Source organism: Bombina bombina, chromosome 11 (assembly GCF_027579735.1).
Source record: "Bombina bombina isolate aBomBom1 chromosome 11, aBomBom1.pri, whole genome shotgun sequence".
Classification (NCBI taxonomy): Eukaryota; Metazoa; Chordata; class Amphibia; order Anura; family Bombinatoridae; genus Bombina; species Bombina bombina.
This window is the reverse complement of record NC_069509.1, coordinates 28,353,823-28,376,509: the sequence shown is the minus strand read 5'-3', so window position 1 is coordinate 28,376,509 and position 22,687 is coordinate 28,353,823. Positions and strand designations below refer to the sequence as shown.

The following is a 22,687-nucleotide window of genomic DNA, read 5'->3' as shown; positions in this document are numbered from 1 at the left end:
AGTCACTTACACACAGCTGCACGCCTTATCTCAACACTGATACACACATGTAACCATGCACAGTCACTTACACACAGCTACACGCCTTATCTCAACACTGATACCCACATGTAACCATGCACAGTCACTTACACACAGCTGCACGCCTTATCTCAGCTACATCCCCACATGTAACCATGCACAGTCACTTACACACAGCTGCACGCCTTATCTCAGCACTGATACCCACATGTAACCATACACAGTCACTTACACACAGCTACATGCCTTATCTCAGCACTGATACCCACATGTAACCATGCACAGTCACTTACACAAAGCTACACGCCTTATCTCAACACTGATACACACATGTAACCATGCACAGTTACTTACACACAGCTGCACGCCTTATCTCAGCACTGATACCCACATGTAACCATGCACAGTCACTTACACACAGCTACACGCCTTATCTCAGCACTGATACCCACATGTAACCATGCACAGTCACTTACACACAGCTACACGCCTTATCTCAACACTGATACCCACATGTAACCATGCACAGTCACTTACACACAGCTGCACGCCTTATCTCAGCACTGATACCCACATGTAACCATGCACAGTCACTTACACACAGCTGCACGCCTTATCTCAGCACTGATACCCACATGTAACCATGCACAGTCACTTACACACAGCTACACGCCTTATCTCAACACTGATACCCACATGTAACCATGCACAGTCACTTACACACAGCTGCACGCCTTATCTCAGCTACATCCCCACATGTAACCATGCACAGTCACTTACACACAGCTACATGCCTTATCTCAGCACTGATACCCACATGTAACCATGCACAGTCACTTACACAAAGCTACACTCCTTATCTCAACACTGATACACACATGTAACCATGCACAGTTACTTACACACAGCTGCAAACCTTATCTCAGCTCTGATACCCACATGTAACCATGCACAGTTTCTTACACACAGCTGCATCCCTTATCTCAGCACTGATACCCACATGTAACCATGCACAGTCACTTACACACATCTGCACACCTTATCTCAGCACTGATACCCACATGTAACCATGCACAGTCACTTACACAAAGCTACACGCCTTATCTCAGCACTGATACCCACATGTAACCATGCACAGTCACTTACACACATCTGCACACCTTATCTCAGCACTGATACCCACATGTAACCATGCGCAGTCACTTACACAAAGCTACACACCTTATCTCAGCACTGATACCCACATGTAACCATGCACAGTCACTTACACACAGCTGCACACCTTGTATAAGCACTGATACCCACATGCAGCCATGTAACCATGCACAGTCACTTGCACACCTTGTCTCAGCACTGATACACACATGCAGTCATGTACAGTCACTTACACAAAGCTGCACACCTTATCTCAGCACTGATACCCACATGCAGCCATGTAAGCATGCACAGTCACTAACACACAGCTGCACACCTTAAATCAGCACTGATACTCACATGTAACCATGCACAGTCACTTACACACAGCTACACACCTTATCTCAGCACTGATACACACCTGCAGTCATTCGCAGTCACTTACACACAGCTGTACACCTTATCTCAGCACTGATACCCACATGTAACCATGCACAGTCACTTACACACAACTGCACACCTTATCTCAGCACTGATACACACATGTAACCATGCACAGTCACTTACACACAGCTGTACACCTTGTCTCAGCACTGATACCCACATGTAACCATGCACAGTCACTTAAACACAGCTGCACCCCTTATCTCAGCACTGATACCCACATGTAACCATGCACAGTCACTTACACACAGCTGCACACCTTATCTCAGCACTGATACCCACATGTAACCATGCACAGTCACTTACACACAGCTGCACGCCTTATCTCAGCACTGATACACACATGTAACCATGCACAGTCACTTACACATAGCTGCACACCTTATCTCAGCACTGATACACACATGTAACCATGCACAGTCAGTCACTTACACACAGCTGCACGCCTTATCTCAGCACTGATACCCACATGTAACCATGCACAGTCACTTACACACAGCTGCACACCATATCTCAGCAGCGATACCCACATGTAACCATGCACAGTCACTTACACACAGCTGTACACCTTATCTCAGCACTGATACCCACATGTAACCATGCACAGTTACTTACACACAGCTGTACACCTTATCTCAGCACTGATACCCACATGTAACCATGCACAGTCACTTACACACAGCTGCACGCCTTATCTCAGCACTGATACCCACATGTAACCATGCACAGTCACTTACACACAGCTGCACACCTTATCTCAGCACTGATACCCACATGTAACCAATCACAGTCACTTACACACAGCTACACGCCTTATCTCAGCACTGATACACACATGTAACCATGCACAGTCACTTACACACAGCTGCACACCTTATCTCAGCACTGATACACACCTGCAGTCATTCGCAGTCACTTACACACAGGCAACAGGACCAGGGAATCAGTGTAGCTGCTGACATATATAAAAGTGATACTGCACACCAGACATGTTAGCCCTATTTATTATAAGTGCTCTACTGAAAAGAACTGCAGAACCCTGTGAGGTTGGTGAAGATAGAGAGTACAGAGATACATATTAGTGAATTTAGCCCCAGAGAGAGGAGTGACAGAGAACTGTTGTCTCAGTTTGGTTGATGAGGGATAAAAACAGTTTTGACTTGATGGCCCAGGGGTACTAATACTCAGGTAATTATAAATTAACCCCTGACCGCATCAGGAGCAAATATTTACAGAACTGAAATGTAGGTTTTTTGGCTAAATCAATTTGCTGCATTGCTTCACTAAGCACCAAGGGGTTAAACTGCAGACAGAATAATTATCTAATGTATAACTAGGGTTAAGTGATCACATAACTTTATTGTTATTTTTTATCTGAAGACAGTTTGTTCTGCTGTCGCACTTGGTCTGATCTAATCTGCTGTCTGATATACTAATGTGCATAAAATACTTCCTGTGCAGTTACATAGCACAGAGTATCAGTGAGCGTTACCTGATCTGTGAAGTGAGATCTTACTGCCAAACACTATGGGCTAGGTTACAAGTGGAGTGCTAATTTATTGAGCGCCCGCAAACGGGCAAATTTGGCAGTTTGCGGGCATACGATAAGTAACCAGCCATTACAAGTGAGATCAGATTTCTGGTTAATTTTTATAAAAGTGCCCCAAATGCCCATAAAATACAGTGTAGTGTAATTTATTTAAACATAAAAATGCATTTTTATTTTTGAATAAATTAACTGCACTAGGCAGTATTTTGGGGTAAAGTTGGCGGGTGTGGGGAAAACAAAACGGCATTGAGAAGTGCCTTTACATTGTGGTCTATGGAAGCGTGATCTCGTGAGTGCAATGCTTCCTAGCAATTCGAACGTGATTGCGCTTAATTTGTAATACCAGCGCACATTAGCATGCTCACTGGAGAACTAATATCTAGCCCTAAACGTGCACAGCAGGAGAGCAGCAGTGATCAATGGCCATTTAAACTCTATAAAATAATTAGTATGGTTTATGGAATGATAGGTAAAGGCTGTAATGTCATTATTAGTAAATACATAGTGGCCGGTTGTCCTCACTAAATTAATGTGCACAAATCTAATGTATTGTTTGTGAGGCTCAGCAACTGGAATATAAACACATCAATGCTACACATAAATAAACAAGTTCAATGAAATGTGCATTTTTTTTAAATATAAAACTACTACATTTCACCTTGTGATTAATCCCATAAGGTGCATTTAAAAGGAAAGCAGAGTTGAACAGAAATCTTATCCAGTGAGTTAAAGGGATAGTAAAGTCACATTTTTTCTTTAACGTTTCAGATAGAGCAGCAATTTTAAGCAACTTTCTAATTTACTCCTCTTATTTTTTTCTTCGTTCTCTTGCTATCTTTATTTAAAAAAGCAGGAATGTAAAGCATAGGTGCCGGACCATATTTGGTTTAGAACCTGGCTTATGCTCGTTTATTGGTGGCTTACTGTCAGCCACCAATAAGCAAGCGCTACCCATGGTACTGAACCTAAAATGGGCCGGCTCCTACGTTTTTAAATTCCTGTTTTTTAAATAAAGATAGCAAGAGAACAAAGAAAAGGTGATAATAGGAGTAAATTAGAAAGTTGCTTAAAATTGCTGCTCTATCTGAATCATGAAAGAGAAAAATGTGGGTTTAGTGTCCCTTTAAGTCATAGCAGAGACAGGTCCTCTTATTATAGTAAAACGATCGCTACAATATGCTGCTGGGGCTCAGAAGCTGGTGGTTTATGTACAGAGCAGGACTCACTGTTTGCTGGTCGTATTCCCCATCATGTCCCAGGGATGATTTCTTGAGTCTGAGTGTCTACAAAAAGGAACCTGGGTATTAATTCTATGTTCATGGAAACAAATTGTGCACTAGAAGGGGAGTAAAGAGATAGACCCTGATAGTAAACAATGAGGAGGATATGTGTGATCTCTTTAGTAGATGCCATGGGAGAGGAAATGCTACAGGGTACTAGCATGTGCGTCCGCAGGGAGGGAGGAATAAAATGTCACAAGCATAATGATATCAGTGACGTGCACCAGCATAACAGGAGAGAGTTGCTCATTGTACATACGAGCTGTACATTAAAGGGACAGTGTAGTCAAAATTAAACTTTCATGATTCAGATAGGGAAAGCAATTTTAACCAACTTTCTTTAAATCTGCTTTGTTCCCTTGGTGGTATTTTTGAAAAGCTAAACCTAGGTAGGCACCAACTGATTTCTAAAACCGTTTAAAACCGCCTCTTAGCTCAGAGCATTTTGAAAGTTTTTCACAGTTAGACAGTACTAGTTCATGTGTGCCATATATATAACATTGTACTCACTCCCGTGGAGTTATTTAGGAGTCTGCACTAATTGGCTAAACTGAACGTCTGTCAGAAGCACTGAGATAAGGGGGCAGTCTGCAGAGGCTTAGATACAAGCTAATCACAGAGGTAAAAAGTGTATTAATATAACTGAGATAAGGGGGCAGTCTGCAGAGGCTTAGATACAAGCTAATCACAGAGGTAAAAAGTATATTAATATAACAGTGTTGGTTATGCAAAACTGGGGAATGGGTAATAAAGGGATTATCTATCTTTTTAAATAATAAAAATTCTGGTGTAGACTGTCCCTTTAACTTACACATGGTGACTTACTGGCATCAGTACACATATATACACACACATACATATATACACAAATATACACACATATATACATATATACAGGGCCATTTAAAGGGGCGGGCAGACCAGGCAGTGGCCCGGGGCGCAATAGGGAGCACTGTGCCACTTTTACAAATTATTTTTGTTTTGTTAAATGTAGTGTTGCGCCAGCAAGAGCGCTGGTAAAGTTAGAGACAGCGCCAGTTAGTGGCACTCTTAACCTGACTGAAATACTTTTTTTCTGCCGACTGGTCTGACTGTCAGTAGTGAAGAGACTGAGCAGGAGATAACTGAGTGAATTAAATTGGGACGCGACGGAGGAAGTCAGAAGCAGACACTGACAGGCAGTTAGCGCGGGAGGAAGTAGTTTCCTTTTTCCCACGCCTGTACATGACTCTGTCTCTGTCAGACTCAGTGTGTGTGAGTGGTGTTGCTGGCGGCTTCAGCGGTCCATACAGGCTGACAGGCAGCATCCTCCTCAAAACAGTGATGTGCACCTGCAACATTATCCCTGACAAGACCCCCACAGATCTGCGAATCAGAGAGGACAGTCAGTGTCTCAGTCTGACTGAGCCGTTACCGACCGTTAGTGGCAGAGAAGTGACTCCCGAATTACCATACCAGTGCTTGAGTGCTGTGCTGTTACCGAGGCTCAGTCTACAGACAGGTGAGGACACTGACACTGTGAATTAGTCACAAAAAAATTCCAAAACCATATGGGGTAAAGTCATTGCTGTTAGTTGGTGCAAGTGCACTTCAGTGCTCACCCGAGAAAACTGACAACTTTGACAAGCGGCTCACCTGAAACAAGATTCTAGGGCTCCTATTTATCAATCAAAAAACTTTAAAGAGAGAAGTTTGTAGAGACCAAATGAGTAACTACACAAGAAGACAGGGATATCAGCATTTCTTTTTAATTAGTTATCATAACCTTAACAATTGTCCCCATCAGGGAAATCTAAATACAAAACGGTGCAAAACAGTTCGTGCAAGCCTATACCAGATAGAGACCCTGATACTGGCTTTACATGGGAACCACATACAGAAAATGCACGTAAAGCTAAGGTCACGCAGTCCTAGGACATCAAATTCGCAACATTCACTCATAAAGTAAGCACTTTAATACCTGAATCGACAAACAACACCTCTAACAGTGGATGGCAGTGCAGAAAATGCACTAATCGGCCAACATGTTAATCATTGAGGATCTATGTTTGCTAAAACAGTGTGAACACAAACCATGTTAAATTGTGCAATTTAGACTTGTATGCTTCAGAATATAAGTGCATAGGTAAAGTTTGACTGAAAAATAGTAATTGAGACCTCAGGGAAAACCAAGCAACACCTATTTCAGAGGGCACCCCTAACATCTAGAAAGGATATGGTGTCTTGAAAATAACTGTTTAGGATCTATGCTTGGTCTTCCTAACTTTAGGGTCACAATGTTGACAATTTAAGAAGTAATCAATTCAGTCAACATACATAGTTACTGTAATGGAAACAAACAGTCAAAAATTATATACGTAAGTACAGCATTGTCATGATGCACATAGTAAACCACATAGCAGGCATTAAGTTGTATATCCTCCGAACTTGTAGTACAAGTATTAGGCACTGTCCAGAGTACAGATGTAACTTATGCCTGATGACCCAAGCGCCATAAAGTTACATCCTCAGAGGGGTAAAATTCCTTCCCTCTCATCCTGATCACGTCCCAATTTTCTACATTTACGCTGTTTGATTTCTTGTTGTAATTTAGAAACTGCCTCCTTAGTCTCCTCATTTAGCTTAGCAAATTTAGTGTCACCTTCAAAATTGTTTACTATCTTCAATGCCTCGTCAATTTCAACTTGTCCAATTTAACTATATCTTTATTCACTACTACTACTACTACAAGTTCGGAGGATATACAACTTAATGCCTGCTATGTGGGTTACTATGTGCATCATGACAATGCTGTACTTACGTATATAATTTTTGACTGTTTGTTTCCATTACAGTAACTATGTATGTTGACTGAATTGATTACTTCTTAAATTGTCAACATTGTGACCCTAAAGTTAGGAAGACCAAGCATAGATCCTAAACAGTTATTTTCAAGACACCATATCCTTTCTAGATGTTAGGGGTGCCCTCTGAAATAGGTGTTGCTTGGTTTTCCCTGAGGTCTCAATTACTATTTTTCAGTCAAACTTTACCTATGCACTTATATTCTGAAGCATACAAGTCTAAATTGCACAATTTAACATGGTTTGTGTTCACACTGTTTTAGCAAACATAGATCCTCAATGATTAACATGTTGGCTGATTAGTGCAGTTTCTGCACTGCCATCCACTGTTAGAGGTGTTGTTTGTTGACTCAGGCATACATAGTGCTTACTTTATGAGTGAATGTTGCGAATTTGATGTCCTAGGACTGCGTGACCTTAGCTTTACGTGCATTTTCTGTATATGGTTCCCATGTAAAGCCAGTATCAGGGTCTCTATCTGGTATAGGCTTGCACAAACTGTTTTGCACCGTTTTGTATTTAGATTTCCCTGATGGGGACAATTGTTAAGGTTATGATAACTAATTAAAAAGAAAATGCTGATATCCCTGTCTTCTTGTGTAGTTACTCATTTGGTCTCTACAAACTTCTCTCTTTAAAGTTTTTTGATATATAATTTAAGGGTCTGCATTTCCAATCCTGTAAACAGGTTCAGCTGTATCTAAACTTAGGACACAGCTTTATTCAATTTAAACTAGCCTACTCCCCTTCCCAATCTCTACTAAAATAGCTCCTATTTATCAACCCGTCAACTTACTTGTATTCGCCGGCACCAATACACTTGCCTAAGATTGCCTAACAATGCTGCCGCGGACCTGAATACGTTCTCCAAAGTTACCAAAAAAGCTGTCAAAAAGCCGCGCACCAAGTACGGGGCGATGAGCAGTGGACTGTTGTTAACTAACAGTAATCGATCTCGCTGCTCTTCGGCTTTTTCCCAGCTTTATTGGTATACTGTCACTAAACACTGCCACTATACTAAACTGTTTTACCCCTAAACCGCTGCTCCCGGAGCCCACCGCCACCTACATTATACTTATTAACCCCTAATCTGCCGCCCCCTACACCGCCACCACCTACATTATGTTATTAACCCCTAATCTGCACCCCCTACACCGCCGCCACCTACATAACACTTATTAACCCGTAATCTGTTAACCATAACACCCCCTAACTTAAATCTAATTTAAATAAATAAAATTACTATCATTAACTAAATTATTCCTATTTAAAACTAAATACTTACCTATAAAATAAACCCTAAGCTAGCTACAATATAACTAATAGTTACATTGTATCTAGCTTAGGGTTTATTTTTATTTTACAGGCAACTTTGTATTTATTTTAACTAGGTAGAATAGTTATTAACTATTTACTAACTACCTAGCTAAAATAAATACAAAAGTACCTGTAAAATAAAACCTAACAAAAGTTACAATAACACCTAACACTACACTACAATTAAATGAATTCCCTACAATTTAATGCAATTAATTAAATTATATACAATTATCTAAAGTACAAAAAAAAAAACCACTAAATTACAGAATAATAATAAACAAATTACAGATCTTTAAACTAATTACACCTAATCTAATAGCCCTATCAAAATAAAAAAAGCCCCCCCCAAAATAAAAAAAAAATCCTAGCCTAAACTAAACTTCCAATAGCCCTGAAACAAAAAATACAAGCAACCCCCCCAAAAGTAAAACCCACCACCCACACAACCAACCCCCCCAAATAAATACTAACTAAAAAAAACTAAGCTCCCCATTGCCCTGAAAAGGGCATTTGGGTGGGCATTGCCCTTAAAAAGGCAGTTAGCTCTTTTGCAGCCCCAAAGCCTTAACCTAAAAATTAAACCCACCCAATACACCCTTAAAAAAACCTAACACTAACCCCCTGAAGATCGACTTACCGGGAGACGTCTTCATCCAAGCCGGGCAGAAGTGGCCCTCCAGACGGGCAGAAGTCTTCATCCAAGCCGGGCAGAAGTGGTTCTCCAGACGGCAGAAGTCTTCATCCAGACAGCATCTTCTATCTTCATCCATCCTGCACGGAGCGGGTCCATCTTCAAGACATCCGACGCGGAGCATCTTCTTCGGCTGACGACTACCCGACGAATGAATCCAGCGCGGATAGAATTCTATCAGCCAATCGGAATTAAGGTAGAAAAAATTCTATTGGCTGATGCAATCAGCCAATAGGATTGAACTTCAATCCTATTGGCTGATTGAAACAGCCAATAGAATGCGAGCTCATCAGCCAATAGTATTTTTTCTACCTTAATTCCGATTGGCTGATAGAATTCTATCAGCCAATCGGAATCTAAGGGACGCCATCTTGGATGACGTCACTTAAAGGAACCTTCATTCGTCGGGTAGTCGTAGCCCGAAGAGGATGCTCCGCGTCGGATGTCTTGAAGATGGACCCGCTCCGCACCGGATGGATGAAGATAGAAGATGCCGTCTGGATGAAGAATTCTGCCTGTCTGGAGGACCACTTCTGCCAGGCTTGGATGAAGACTTCTGCCCTTCTGGAGGACCACTTCTGCCCGGCTTGGATGAAGACGTCTCCCGGTAAGACGATCTTCAGGGGGTTAGTGTTAGGTTTTTTTAAGGGTGTATTGGGTGGGTTTTATTTTTAGGTTAGGGCTTTGGGCCTGCAAAAGTGCTAACTGCCCTTTTAAGGGCAATGTCCATCCAAATGCCCTTCTCAGGGCAATGGGGAGCTTAGGTTTTTTTAGATAGTATTTTATTTTGGGGGTTGGTTGTGTGGGTGGTGGGTTTTTACTGTTGGGGGGGTTATTTGTATTTTTTTATTACAGGTAAAAGAGCAGATTTCTTTGGGGCAATGCCCCGCAAAAGGCCCTTTTAAGGACCATTGGCAGTTTAGTGTAGGCTAGGGTTTTTTTTATTTTGGGGGGGCTTTTTTATTTTGATAGGGCTATTAGATTAGGTGTAATTAGTTTACATTTCTGTAATTTGTTTATTATTTTCTGTAATTTAGTGGGGGTTTTGTACTTTAGATAATTGTATATAATTTAGTTAATTGTATTTAATTGTAGGGAATTGATTTAATTGTAGCGTAGTGTTAGGTGTTATTGTAACTTAGGTTAGGTTTTATTTTACAGGTACTTTTGTATTTATTTTAGCTAGGTAGTTATTAAATAGTTAATAACTATTTAGTAACTATTCTACCTAGTTAAAATAAATACAAACTTGCCTGTAAAATAATAATAAACCCTAAGCTAGATACAATGTAACTATTAGTTATATTGTAGCTATCTTAGGGTTTATTTTATAGGTAAGTATTTAGTTTTAAATAGGAATAATTTAGTTAATGATAGTAATTTTATTTATATTTATTTAAATTAGATTTAAGTTAGGGGGTGTTAGGGTTAGACTTAGGTTTAGGGGTTAATAAATTTAATATAGTGGAGGCAACGTTGGGGACGGCAGGTTAGGGGTTAATAACATAATGTAGGTGGCGGCGGTGTAGGGGCGGCAGATTAGGGGTTAATAAGTATAATGTAGATGGCGGCGGTGGCGGGGCGGCAGATTAGGGGTTAATACTTTTATGTAGGTGGCGGTGGTGTAGGGGCGGCAGATTAGGGATTAATACTTTTATGTAGGTGGCGGCGGTGTAGGGACTGCAGGTTAGGGGTGTTTAGACTCGGGGTACATGTTAGGGTGTTAGGTGTAAACATAACTTTTTTCTCCCATATGAATCAATGGGATATCGGGCAGCAGCGAACATGAGCTTTTGCTGCTTTCAGACTCCCATTGATTCCTATGGTATCCGCCACCTCCAGGGCGGCAGATTGAAAACCCGGTTTGCTGGGCCAGAATAGTGCCGAGCGTACCTGGTAGAAATTTGTTTACTAGCAAAAGTAGTCAGATAGTGCCGAATTTGCATTCGGAACATCTGTAATGACGTAAGCATAGATCTGAGTCGGACTTTGACCGGCGGATCGTATGTTACGTCACAAAATTCTACTTTTGCCAGTCTGTAGGGTTTGATAAATAAGGGGAATCAAGCTCGCCACAATTACGCTGCGGAATTTCAGCGTATTTGTGGTTGACGGCTTGATGAATAGGCCCCTATAGCTTCACTGCACACATAGTCCTATAGAGGAGGTAATTTAGTAAGGTGATATTTTCAGAATAAATTAACTCATATAGGTAAACCACTCAGGGTGATGAGGGGAAAACTGTACTACTGCTTATTTACAAATGCACAATTTGATTTAAACATATATACATACACATATATACACATAAATATATACACATATATACACACATATATACACATAAATACACACATAAATACACACATACACACATAAATACACACATATATACACATAAATACACATATACACACATAAATATATACACATAAATATATACACACATATATACACACAAATACACATATACACACATATATACACATAAATATAAACATACATATATACACACAAATACACATATACACACATAAATATATACATACATATATACACACATATATACACACAAATACACATATACACATAAATATATACACATAAATATATACACACATATATACATAAATACACACATATATACACACATAAATACACAAATATATACATATAAATACACATATACACACATAAATACATATATACACATATATACACACATAAATACACACATATATACATATAAATACACATATACACACATAAATACATATATACACACAAATATCACTGCTCTCCCCATCCAGCCAGTGGCTTTATGAAGTAGCCAGGTGAGGGCTGAGTGCACCATGGAAGTCAGGTGCACTAGAGGAGTGTTATAAAAGCATAGTAAAAGGCACTACATTCAAAATAATAAACAAAAAGCTAATGTTTGGGGGGCACTCATCCCTTTTCTTACAGGATGTCTGAGAATAAGCTTTTAAATGAAAGGGATCCCTGGAAAACATAAGGTGCTCTCTAAAGCCTGAGACTAACTGGAATATTTTTAACCATTTCAGTGTTGGGGAGTAGCCAGATCCAGAAATTAAAGGGATATAAAATCCAACATTTTTCTTTTATGATTCAGACTGAGGTAGGGATGCCACCTCAGCCATGTTTTCCTGGACACTTATGAGTTACACATGCTGCAGGGTGTGCAGAGGGGAACATGCATTACACCTCTGGATAAAACACGAATAGTGACCCTGGACAGCATTATTCAAGTTCCTCCCTGCACACCCTGCAGCATCTGTAACTCATACGTGTCCAGCAAAACATAGACAGACAGTTGTTTAAAATTGTATACTCTAATTTACTTGTATTGTCAATTTTCTTTGTTATCTTGGTATCTTTAGTTGAAAACCAGTATGCATTTTTTGAGTACTATATAGCAGTGTTTTTGCAAGAATATTATTCATTTTCAAGAGCTGAAGATAAGAAAAAGAAAGAAGACGCCACAATAGTGCAGGGTCAAATGGTTCTAGTGTCTCCCCACTCCAGTTTTCCCCTACTTACTAGATCCAAAGCACTGTATCGGTGCTCAAAAAGCCTTCTGGGCTCTCAACAGTCGCCCAGCTAACTGCTCAAGGTGTAACAGCACGGCTCCTCTGTGTTAAGCCGTCTCTTGAACAGATGGTCCGTATTCTCCTCTATGGGACACCTCCAGCAAGCACCCAGTCAATGGGGGTTAATGTATAAAGGTATATATTGTATACCGCTAATACCTCTATAAATCAGTGTTGATAGACTGATATGTGTCAAATTGCCATAAAAGTTATAAGTGCAATAATCAAATAAAATACCGTGGCAAGTCTGATAAAATATAAACAGACTTTATTTAAAAACAAACACGACGTTTCACGGTCTCAAACCGTTTTATCGTTTTTAAATAAAGTCTGTTTATATTTTATCAGACTTGCCACGGTATTTTATTTGATTATTGCACTTATAACTTTTATGGCAATTTGACACATATCAGTCTATCAACACTGATTTATAGAGGTATTAGCGGTATACAATATATACCTTTATACATCAACCCCCATTGACTGGGTGCTTGCTGGAGGTGTCCCATAGAGGAGAATACGGACCATCTGTTCAAGAGACGGCTTAACACAGAGGAGCCGTGCTGTTACACCTTGAGCAGTTAGCTGGGCGACTGTTGAGAGCCCAGAAGGCTTTTTGAGCACTGATACAGTGCTTTGGATCTAGTAAGTAGGGGAAAACTGGAGTGGGGAGACACTAGAACCATTTGACCCTGCACTATTGTGGCGCCTTCTTTCTTTTTCTTATTTCTGGCACTATAGGAGCGTATTCCAACTACATCCAGAAGAAGCAGCCTGCCACAGACAGCATCAATTTGATTGGTGATACTTTTTCAACTTGCACAGAGGAGTCAGCAGTATCGTTCTGAGGACTTGTCCACTACATATGAACTGATACGTTATATATAAACTTTGTGTGGATTTGTTTTATTCTCAATGTGAATATGATCTTCTGTGTTTGAAACATTTCAGTTTTTGATACTAGAGACGAAGTAACTATTATTTTTGTGGTTAATAATAACATATACTGGTGTGTATAGAACACTTAAATATTTTTGATACACATTATATAAGTAATGGATATATAAGCATTATCCATTACATATTGTAAGTCACACTTTACTTCTATTTCAGAAGAACTATATATCTGACTGGACTGTTTATAGATCCAGTTCACTCACTTATATATATATTATTATATTTTATATATATTTTTTTAGGCGCATCCAATCGACATTTGGTTTTTATCATTTGTTATATAACATAAGAGCTGAAGATGGTAGCACTATTCCCTGCCATTTAGTGCTCCAGAGGCCTACCTAAGTATCTCTTCAAAGTTTTTGGGGTATATATCCCTTAAGCATAACTACATCACTGCAGCAAGTGGTTAAGCAATCGTGACTTTATAAGGCATTATTAATAATATGCAAGAAAGAAAGTAGGGGGCGCCCTATCAGAATTATCAGGAACTATATTGCTGATAATTGTCCAACTATTAATTCCCTCAATGAGGATTGTACCAAGTCGTAATGGTTATTGGTGTGTACGCATATATCAAAACATGTATATATAACAATATATGTGTGGGGCTCCTGTAGGGAGGACAACACAGTGTGATCATATGAGACAGCAATAATGTAGGTATTATGCAGTTTCAACTCCCAAAACACCTCCTAAGAGATGAATAACTAATAGATATATATAAAAAATATATATAAAACAAGCTACTAAAAAAACACAGTGTGTACAGATTATAACACTCTAGTGTGGATGCCACTGTATGAATGTGTAAGTCCAATTGTGGGAAGACAGTGGGTCCTATAAGGATGGTGGTAGTGGAGGTGATAAATAGTCTCTTGACAGGGCACAGGCAGCTATCTGTGAAGACCCAGGCCGGGATCCAAAGCAGCAATCTAAAAAGACAAGAACAAACAGAAGCGCCACATGGCCCAATATTGTCTGGTCCAGAATGAAGATATGTGTAGATGGTCAATATACACTCACATTTGGAGAAGCACCTCAATTGGTGCAGTTATGACAGTCTGGGATTTCTATTAGTCACCCAGGAGACCAATTTTGTTGTAGATATGGTGTCTAGATGAACAATACAAAGAGGCAAAGGTGCCTATATGGCCTAGTATCGTTTTGACAAGTGTAAGTTAGTAAATAGGAGGAATGGGTACTCACATTCGTTGTAGCATCTCCTTTGATGCTATAGAGGCAGAGTGGGGTCAATATGGTCACCCACCAGACTTAATCATGTATTGCAGGATACCAGGTACACCGAAGGCCTCCAGAAGTTCAAGGAGAGGCCTAACTTAATAGGCTCCCCTCAGCAGAGAATGGTCAGGAAACAAAAATAGAGAATAGCAAGTGTCCCAGTATAAAAACAGAGTTTTTATTAAAAAGTATAAAACAAAGCTACGCGTTTCTCAGCTCAAGGCTGTTTCATCAGGCTTAATAAAATAATTTTAGAACACTTGCTATATATACACATAAAACATCTAATTAGTACTAATTGGTATCACATGATAATAGGAGGAGCTTAGATAGTCCTAGAGATCCTATTGGTCAAAAAATGGAAGTTAATTTATTTGTACATTAAAACACAATTGCCATTTCAAAATCCTCTCATATATGGTATAATTAAACCAATCACCAGTGTGGCTGTTTCTCTGACATAAATCAAACACACATATAAATGCAAAAGTTTAATCCAAAATGTTCCCACAAGATATAGGGATAAACAAATAATCCTATAGGGATATCAACTAAATTGTGTTAAGATTCATTACTGAATCATAAACATTGCCCAGATTCATGTATCATTATTATAATCCGGTTTCATAAATGTATAACACAGCATACCTTAATGTATAATTTCCTGACTTGTAAAAGCATTTGTTTGTAATTCTGACATATTAGTATTGTTTATCGATAATAACTTGTAATAATTTGGCGTGTAGAAGTGTTTTGTGCGCATGTCTGAAGCGCCATTACTTACAGTTCCGTTGTTTTCTACTTTCAAAGTGTCCCAAAACTCTAGGCATAAAACAAGATCTAAGAGCGATGTATATTTTGGGATCATTTTAGTGGACAACTAACGTGTTCAATAGTAACTACTTTATTTCACTGCTATTTACGAGCGCTGACACATTGATACCATTTGTCAGCAACAGCGGTTACTTGTAATGATTTGGTGTGTAGGAGTGCCTTGTGCGCATGTCTGAAGCGCCTTTACTTGCGGTTCCGTTATATCTACTTTCTAAGTGTCCCAAACCTCTAAACCTGAGACAAAATCTAAAAACGATGTGTGTTTGTGAACTATTTCAGTGAATAACGTGTGAGGCCAATATGATTCTATGGCATCTATTCTATCTTGCTGTTATTTTCGAGTCTTCATAGCCTATAGCAATCTGCACTGTGAGACGTGAGCCTATTGGCTCTAACGTTGTGGAAGTGAGATGGTGTTCTGTGATTTGCTAGTATCACAGTGGGCGTGTAGTGGGTGGGTCTAAGAGATCCTTTACTTTTTGCTCATTAAAAATGTCGATGTGTCAATATAAATGACTATACTACACTACATCGATAATAACGTGTCATATGTAACTTAGTTATAGCTTTAATTTTAGGTTCGATGTATACTTAAAAGTTATATATTTCTGTGTTATATATTTGCCTACACTTGATTCCCACATTTTGTTTATAATTGCCTGGCAACCTAAATTGCCAATCGCTGAGGAATCATTTTTCCCCTAGATTGCAAGTGAAGTGGTGCTACGCATAATGATATATTACTGATATATCACTCGTACATTCACCACACAGAATATCACATACAAAATATACATATACAAACAAACAAACTCATCACAAACCATTGTTCGTGTGTATAATATATCAAAGTGACGAAGTTAATGCTTGTGAATGATGTTGTTATATGTTTCCTATTGGATGATGTGCTTGTTGATGCTCTTCTGTTGGAACATTACAAATACTAATCCAATTCCATACAGTGTGATATAAATTATCACACTATATTAGTTTGAATGATAAATACGATGTTGATATTGTGTCAATAGGAGTTTATATTATTATATGTGTAAAAATATATGTGTATAGCTCAACCTGATCTCAATGTGTCAGTCTCAGACAGTCAAAACGCCCTAAAAGTAATGGTGTGGGGTGTGATAACTGGTGTACTCTATTGTATGGGCCATATAGATAATCTATTCTGACAACTGTAATTGTATTGCTAACTTAACATTATCAGTCATGTTAATTTTTATTGTGATATATCGCATACATCATATAGGATTATAACATATGTGGTGTGAAGTAACTAAATGGTTGTTCAGTAAGACTAATTTATGCTATGTGACTATTTATCAGTGTGATTGTGAAAGTCTGTATTTGGGAAGTATATAAGTGTTTATGTTTCTGTGTGTGAATATGGAGTGACTGTCTGTTTCTTCATAGTCTAATTGGGAGTGATGTGTGTCTAATTAATACGTGTTAATGTAACTTGTGATCGTTTTTTCTAATTTGAGTGTGTGAAAATAGCGTAGTAGTATTAATATATATAAAAAACAATATTAGAGTGACTAGTGATAGAAATTATGTGACAAGATAAAGATGCATGGCTAATGGTAGTAGATCAGAGTGTTTATTTATTTCTTTAATAGTGTCTATATATGGACAGACCCTATATCTATGAGCGGTCTAATGGATATTAGTTATACTAGCAAATCACAGAACACCATCTCACTTCCACAACGTTAGAGCCAATAGGCTCACGTCTCACAGTGCAGATTGCTATAGGCTATGAAGACTCGAAAATAACAGCAAGATAGAATAGATGCCATAGAATCATATTGGCCTCACACGTTATTCACTGAAATAGTTCACAAACACACATCGTTTTTAGATTTTGTCTCAGGTTTAGAGGTTTGGGACACTTAGAAAGTAGATATAACGGAACCGCAAGTAAAGGCGCTTCAGACATGCGCACAAGGCACTCCTACACACCAAATCATTACAAGTAACCGCTGTTGCTGACAAATGGTATCAATGTGTCAGCGCTCGTAAATAGCAGTGAAATAAAGTAGTTACTATTGAACACGTTAGTTGTCCACTAAAATGATCCCAAAATATACATCGCTCTTAGATCTTGTTTTATGCCTAGAGTTTTGGGACACTTTGAAAGTAGAAAACAACGGAACTGTAAGTAATGGCGCTTCAGACATGCGCACAAAACACTTCTACACGCCAAATTATTACAAGTTATTATCGATAAACAATACTAATATGTCAGAATTACAAACAAATGCTTTTACAAGTCAGGAAATTATACATTAAGGTATGCTGTGTTATACATTTATGAAACCGGATTATAATAATGATACATGAATCTGGGCAATGTTTATGATTCAGTAATGAATCTTAACACAATTTAGTTGATATCCCTATAGGATTATTTGTTTATCCCTATATCTTGTGGGAACATTTTGGATTAAACTTTTGCATTTATATGTGTGTTTGATTTATGTCAGAGAAACAGCCACACTGGTGATTGGTTTAATTATACCATATATGAGAGGATTTTGAAATGGCAATTGTGTTTTAATGTACAAATAAATTAACTTCCATTTTTTGACCAATAGGATCTCTAGGACTATCTAAGCTCCTCCTATTACCATGTGATACCAATTAGTACTAATTAGATGTTTTATGTGTATATATAGCAAGTGTTCTAAAATGATTTTATTAAGCCTGATGAAACAGCCTTGAGCTGAGAAACGCGTAGCTTTGTTTTATACTTTTTAATAAAAACTCTGTTTTTATACTGGGACACTTGCTATTCTCTATTTTTGTTTCCTGACCATTCTCTGCTGAGGGGAGCCTATTAAGTTAGGCCTCTCCTTGAACTTCTGGAGGCCTTCGGTGTACCTGGTATCCTGCAATACATGATTAAGTCTGGTGGGTGACCATATTGACCCCACTCTGCCTCTATAGCATCAAAGGAGATGCTACAACGAATGTGAGTACCCATTCCTCCTATTTACTAACTTACACTTGTCAAAACGATACTAGGCCATATAGGCACCTTTGCCTCTTTGTATTGTTCATCTAGACACCATATCTACAACAAAATTGGTCTCCTGGGTGACTAATAGAAATCCCAGACTGTCATAACTGCACCAATTGAGGTGCTTCTCCAAATGTGAGTGTATATTGACCATCTACACATATCTTCATTCTGGACCAGACAATATTGGGCCATGTGGCGCTTCTGTTTGTTCTTGTCTCATTATTAATAATATCATTTAGTAGTAGGGTACACAATGGGCACTGTATTTTGTTGTATTCTCAGGACAGAATTGTGCAGTGGAATAGAACACAAATTATATCTGTGTATTATTGAAATTGCAGAATAATATGAAATCCTTTTTATGGATGTGTAATTATAGATAGAAACAGAGAGATAAAGCAACGAGAGACAGCTGATTTTAAACTAGAAAACAAATTTATAAAAAAAAATGAATTGCAATAATCAGATTACTATAAAAAATAGACAATTTTAAATAAAAATAAAAATCACAACAGCAATGACACTCACTTCTGTAAGTGCTATCCTGTCATATATTATGTACCTTACTTACTGAAGCAACAACCTCTCCCACAGTAAATTAACTCACTAGCTTCCAAGCAGAAAAATAAAGGGACAATAAAGTCAAAATTAACTTTTGATGGTTCAGATAGAACATGCAATTCTAAACACCTTTCCAATTTACTTCCATTATCAAATTTGCTTTATTCTCTTGGTATCTTTCGTTGAAAAGCATACCTACGTCTGCACTAATGGCACCAGCTGATTGCAATGGGTTGAACCAATGACAAGAGGCATATATCTGTAGCCATCAATCAGCAGCTATCTCTCAGTAGTACATTACGCTCCTCAGTCTGCCTACCTATCCTTTTCAGCAAAGGATAATATAGAACAAAGCAAATATGATAATAGAAGTCAATTGGAAATGTGTGTAAAAAAAAATACATTCTCTGTTAAATTAATATTTTTGACTTTTTTCTCCCTTTAAAGGGACAGTCTACTCCAGAATTGTTATTGTTTAAAAAGATAGATAATCCCTTTATTACCCAGTCCCTAGTATTGCACAACCAACACTGTTATATTAATGCACTTTTTACCTCTGCGATTACCTTGTATCTAAGCCTCTGCAGACTGCCCCTTATCTTAGTTCTTTTGAAAGACTTGCATTTTAGCCAAATAGTGCCCTCTCATAAGTAACTCCACGGGCGTGAGCAGAGTGTTATCGATATGGCACACATGAACTAACACCCTCTAGCTGTGAAAACCTGTCAAATGCATTCAGATAAGATTCGGCTTTCAATGGCTTAGAAATTAGCATTTGAGCCTCCTAGGTTTAGCTTTCAACTAAGAATATCAAGGGAACAAAGCTAATTTGATGATAAAAGTAAATTGGAAAGTTGTTTAAAATGACATGGCCTATCTGACTCATAAAAGTTAAATATTTACTAGACTGTCCCTTTAAGGATAAAATGAGGGCAATATTATCACTGTACATTCTATCTGTGTTTGCTATTATTATTCCATACTCTCTTCTTTTACTAAGGGACAATTTATTCGGTACACTTCCCTGTTGCAGCGTTGCACTAAATCATTTGTCATCAAAAACATATTTTTAGTGACACATTTCCTCATGGAATCAGTTATATGTCACTATGTCACCTTTCAGTGCACGTCTGTTAGACCAGTGCTACACTTTACCTGACATGTTTCCCTGTGTGACACACTAAAGGCATTTTCTGAAGCTACACCTTTGTTTTAAAAAAAAATACCCTACCCTTGCTTTTGCCCCTAATACCACACGGGGTACACAGGCCATAAGACACACAAGTGTTAAGGAATTTGTAACCTGTTCTTGCCTATCTGGGACTGGGAGGAAGGAAATTAGAACTGTACTTTACTCTGGCGAAGAATTAGGCTTTTGTCCAATTGTCCTGACTACCTCTCTGATTGTTTGCAGTCCTAAGCAGTGGCATTGCCAACCCCACCCAATATGGCGTCACTAGATCACCACAGGCCAGTACGTTATTACACTACTTAAATAAGATGCGCACAGGGCTAGATTCATTAAGTATTTCCCCAATACGTATGTGATGCAGCTGATTCACTAAAAGCTCACTTTTTGTTCTATATTATAGAATTGCTTACGTAGAGAGCTTATTTCAGGCTTATTGAATCAACAGTGCAACTGTTTAAATATAAAGTGCGACTGGATATCAGATGGGTTACGCCCATTTAAGTTCCCGGGTCATCATCTGATTTAAAGAGACAGTGTAAAAATTTCTAGCATGAAGTAACTTATTTTTATATAAATAACTACTCAAGATACATGCACACTCCTACACATATTTACATATGCTCTTTAATAAAGTATATCAATAGAACATAGGTATTTGGATAATAGCATATGTTTTCTTTCTAGTAATATCTATGAAAAATCTACATACAAAATCTCCAAAAGACAGTGATGTGCCTGTTTCCGATCATTTTGTTTTTTTTATGTATTTAACTAGATTTCACTATTCTAGCTTTTTTTACTTTAGTTTCTGAGACAGAATGAGAGATACAAAGGGCTGATTTTCATGGAGCGAAGTCATGAAAATGTAGGTGTCTCTTCTTCAATTCCAGAACCTGCATGGTGAGATAAACAGCTCACAAGATAAAATTAGCTTTTTTATTCATTCTTTGAGGATTCTTACGGTACTGATGCGACTTCTTAGAGAATCTCACCTGAGCGAAGAGCTTTAGATTATCTGACACAAAAAGAGCTAATGTAAAGTTAAGATAGAGGGCCCGACGATCTAATCCTCGCAAGATCAGACGTGGGTTTTTCTCGCCGGCCCTCACAAGGGCTGCCTTTGTGGAATTATCGTAAAAAAGGGGCAGTCCCTGCGAGTGGCGAGATGTCTTCTATTAAAAGTAATGGAGCTCACTGGAAAGGGACACCGCACAGTGCAGCAAAATTAGCAGGGTACAGGGGGGCGCACTTTAAAAATGAAATCCTGCAGCTAATATAAAATCACTTTACATTGCTATCTGCGTATCTTACAAGCGCCTGTATTTTCAGATGCGTGTGTTTTTCTATTGGGTTTTAAGTATTTGTAGTGTTTTAGAAAAGCTCGTCACCTTTTAGTTTGCTAGAAAAAACAGAGCTGTAGTGCAAAAATATTCACAGAATTACACTGGGATTAGAGAGACAATTTCATATGCGGGGGGAGAGGGAGAGAGAGTGTGTGTGTATGAGAGAGAGAGAGAGAGGGGGAGAGAGAGTGTGTGTATGAGAGAGAGAGAGAGAGAGAGAGAGAGAGAGGGAGGGAGAGAGAGTGAGAGAGAGAGAATGAGAGAGAGAGAATGAGAGAGAGAGAGAGAGAGAGAGAGAGAGAGAGAGAGAGAATGAGAGAGAGAGAGAGAGAGAGAATGAGAGAGAGAGTATGAGAGAGAGAGTATGAGAGAGAGAGAGTATGAGAGAGAGAGAGAGTATGAGAGAGAGTATGAGAGAGAGAGAGAGTATGAGAGAGAGAGAGTATGAGAGAGAGAGAGAGAGAGAGAGAGAGAGGGAGAGAATGAGAGAGAGAGAGAATGAGAGAGAGAGAGAATGAGAGAGAGAGAGAGAGTATGAGAGAGAGAGAGAATGAGAGAGAGAATGAGAGAGAATGAGAGAGAGAGAGAGAGAGAGAGAGAGAGAGAGAGAGAGAATGAGTGAGAGAGAGAA

General features: G+C 38.7%; 1 protein-coding gene across 6 annotated transcripts in view; it reads right to left on the bottom strand.

Annotated features, from left to right (window-relative positions):
- LOC128642401 (RING finger protein 112) overlaps positions 1–22,687 on the bottom strand; it is a 135,324-nt gene that overhangs the window by 96,775 nt on the left and 15,862 nt on the right. For 3 of the 6 annotated variants that reach the window (XM_053695159.1, XM_053695160.1, XM_053695158.1), the window contains exon 2: positions 4,375–4,431. The exons of the other annotated variants lie outside the window; for them this stretch is intronic. In XM_053695159.1, coding sequence (XP_053551134.1) covers positions 4,375–4,400 — 26 coding nt within the window. In that variant the 5' untranslated portion in view covers positions 4,401–4,431. The remainder of the gene's footprint in view (positions 1–4,374; positions 4,432–22,687) is intronic. 6 annotated transcript variants of the gene reach the window in all.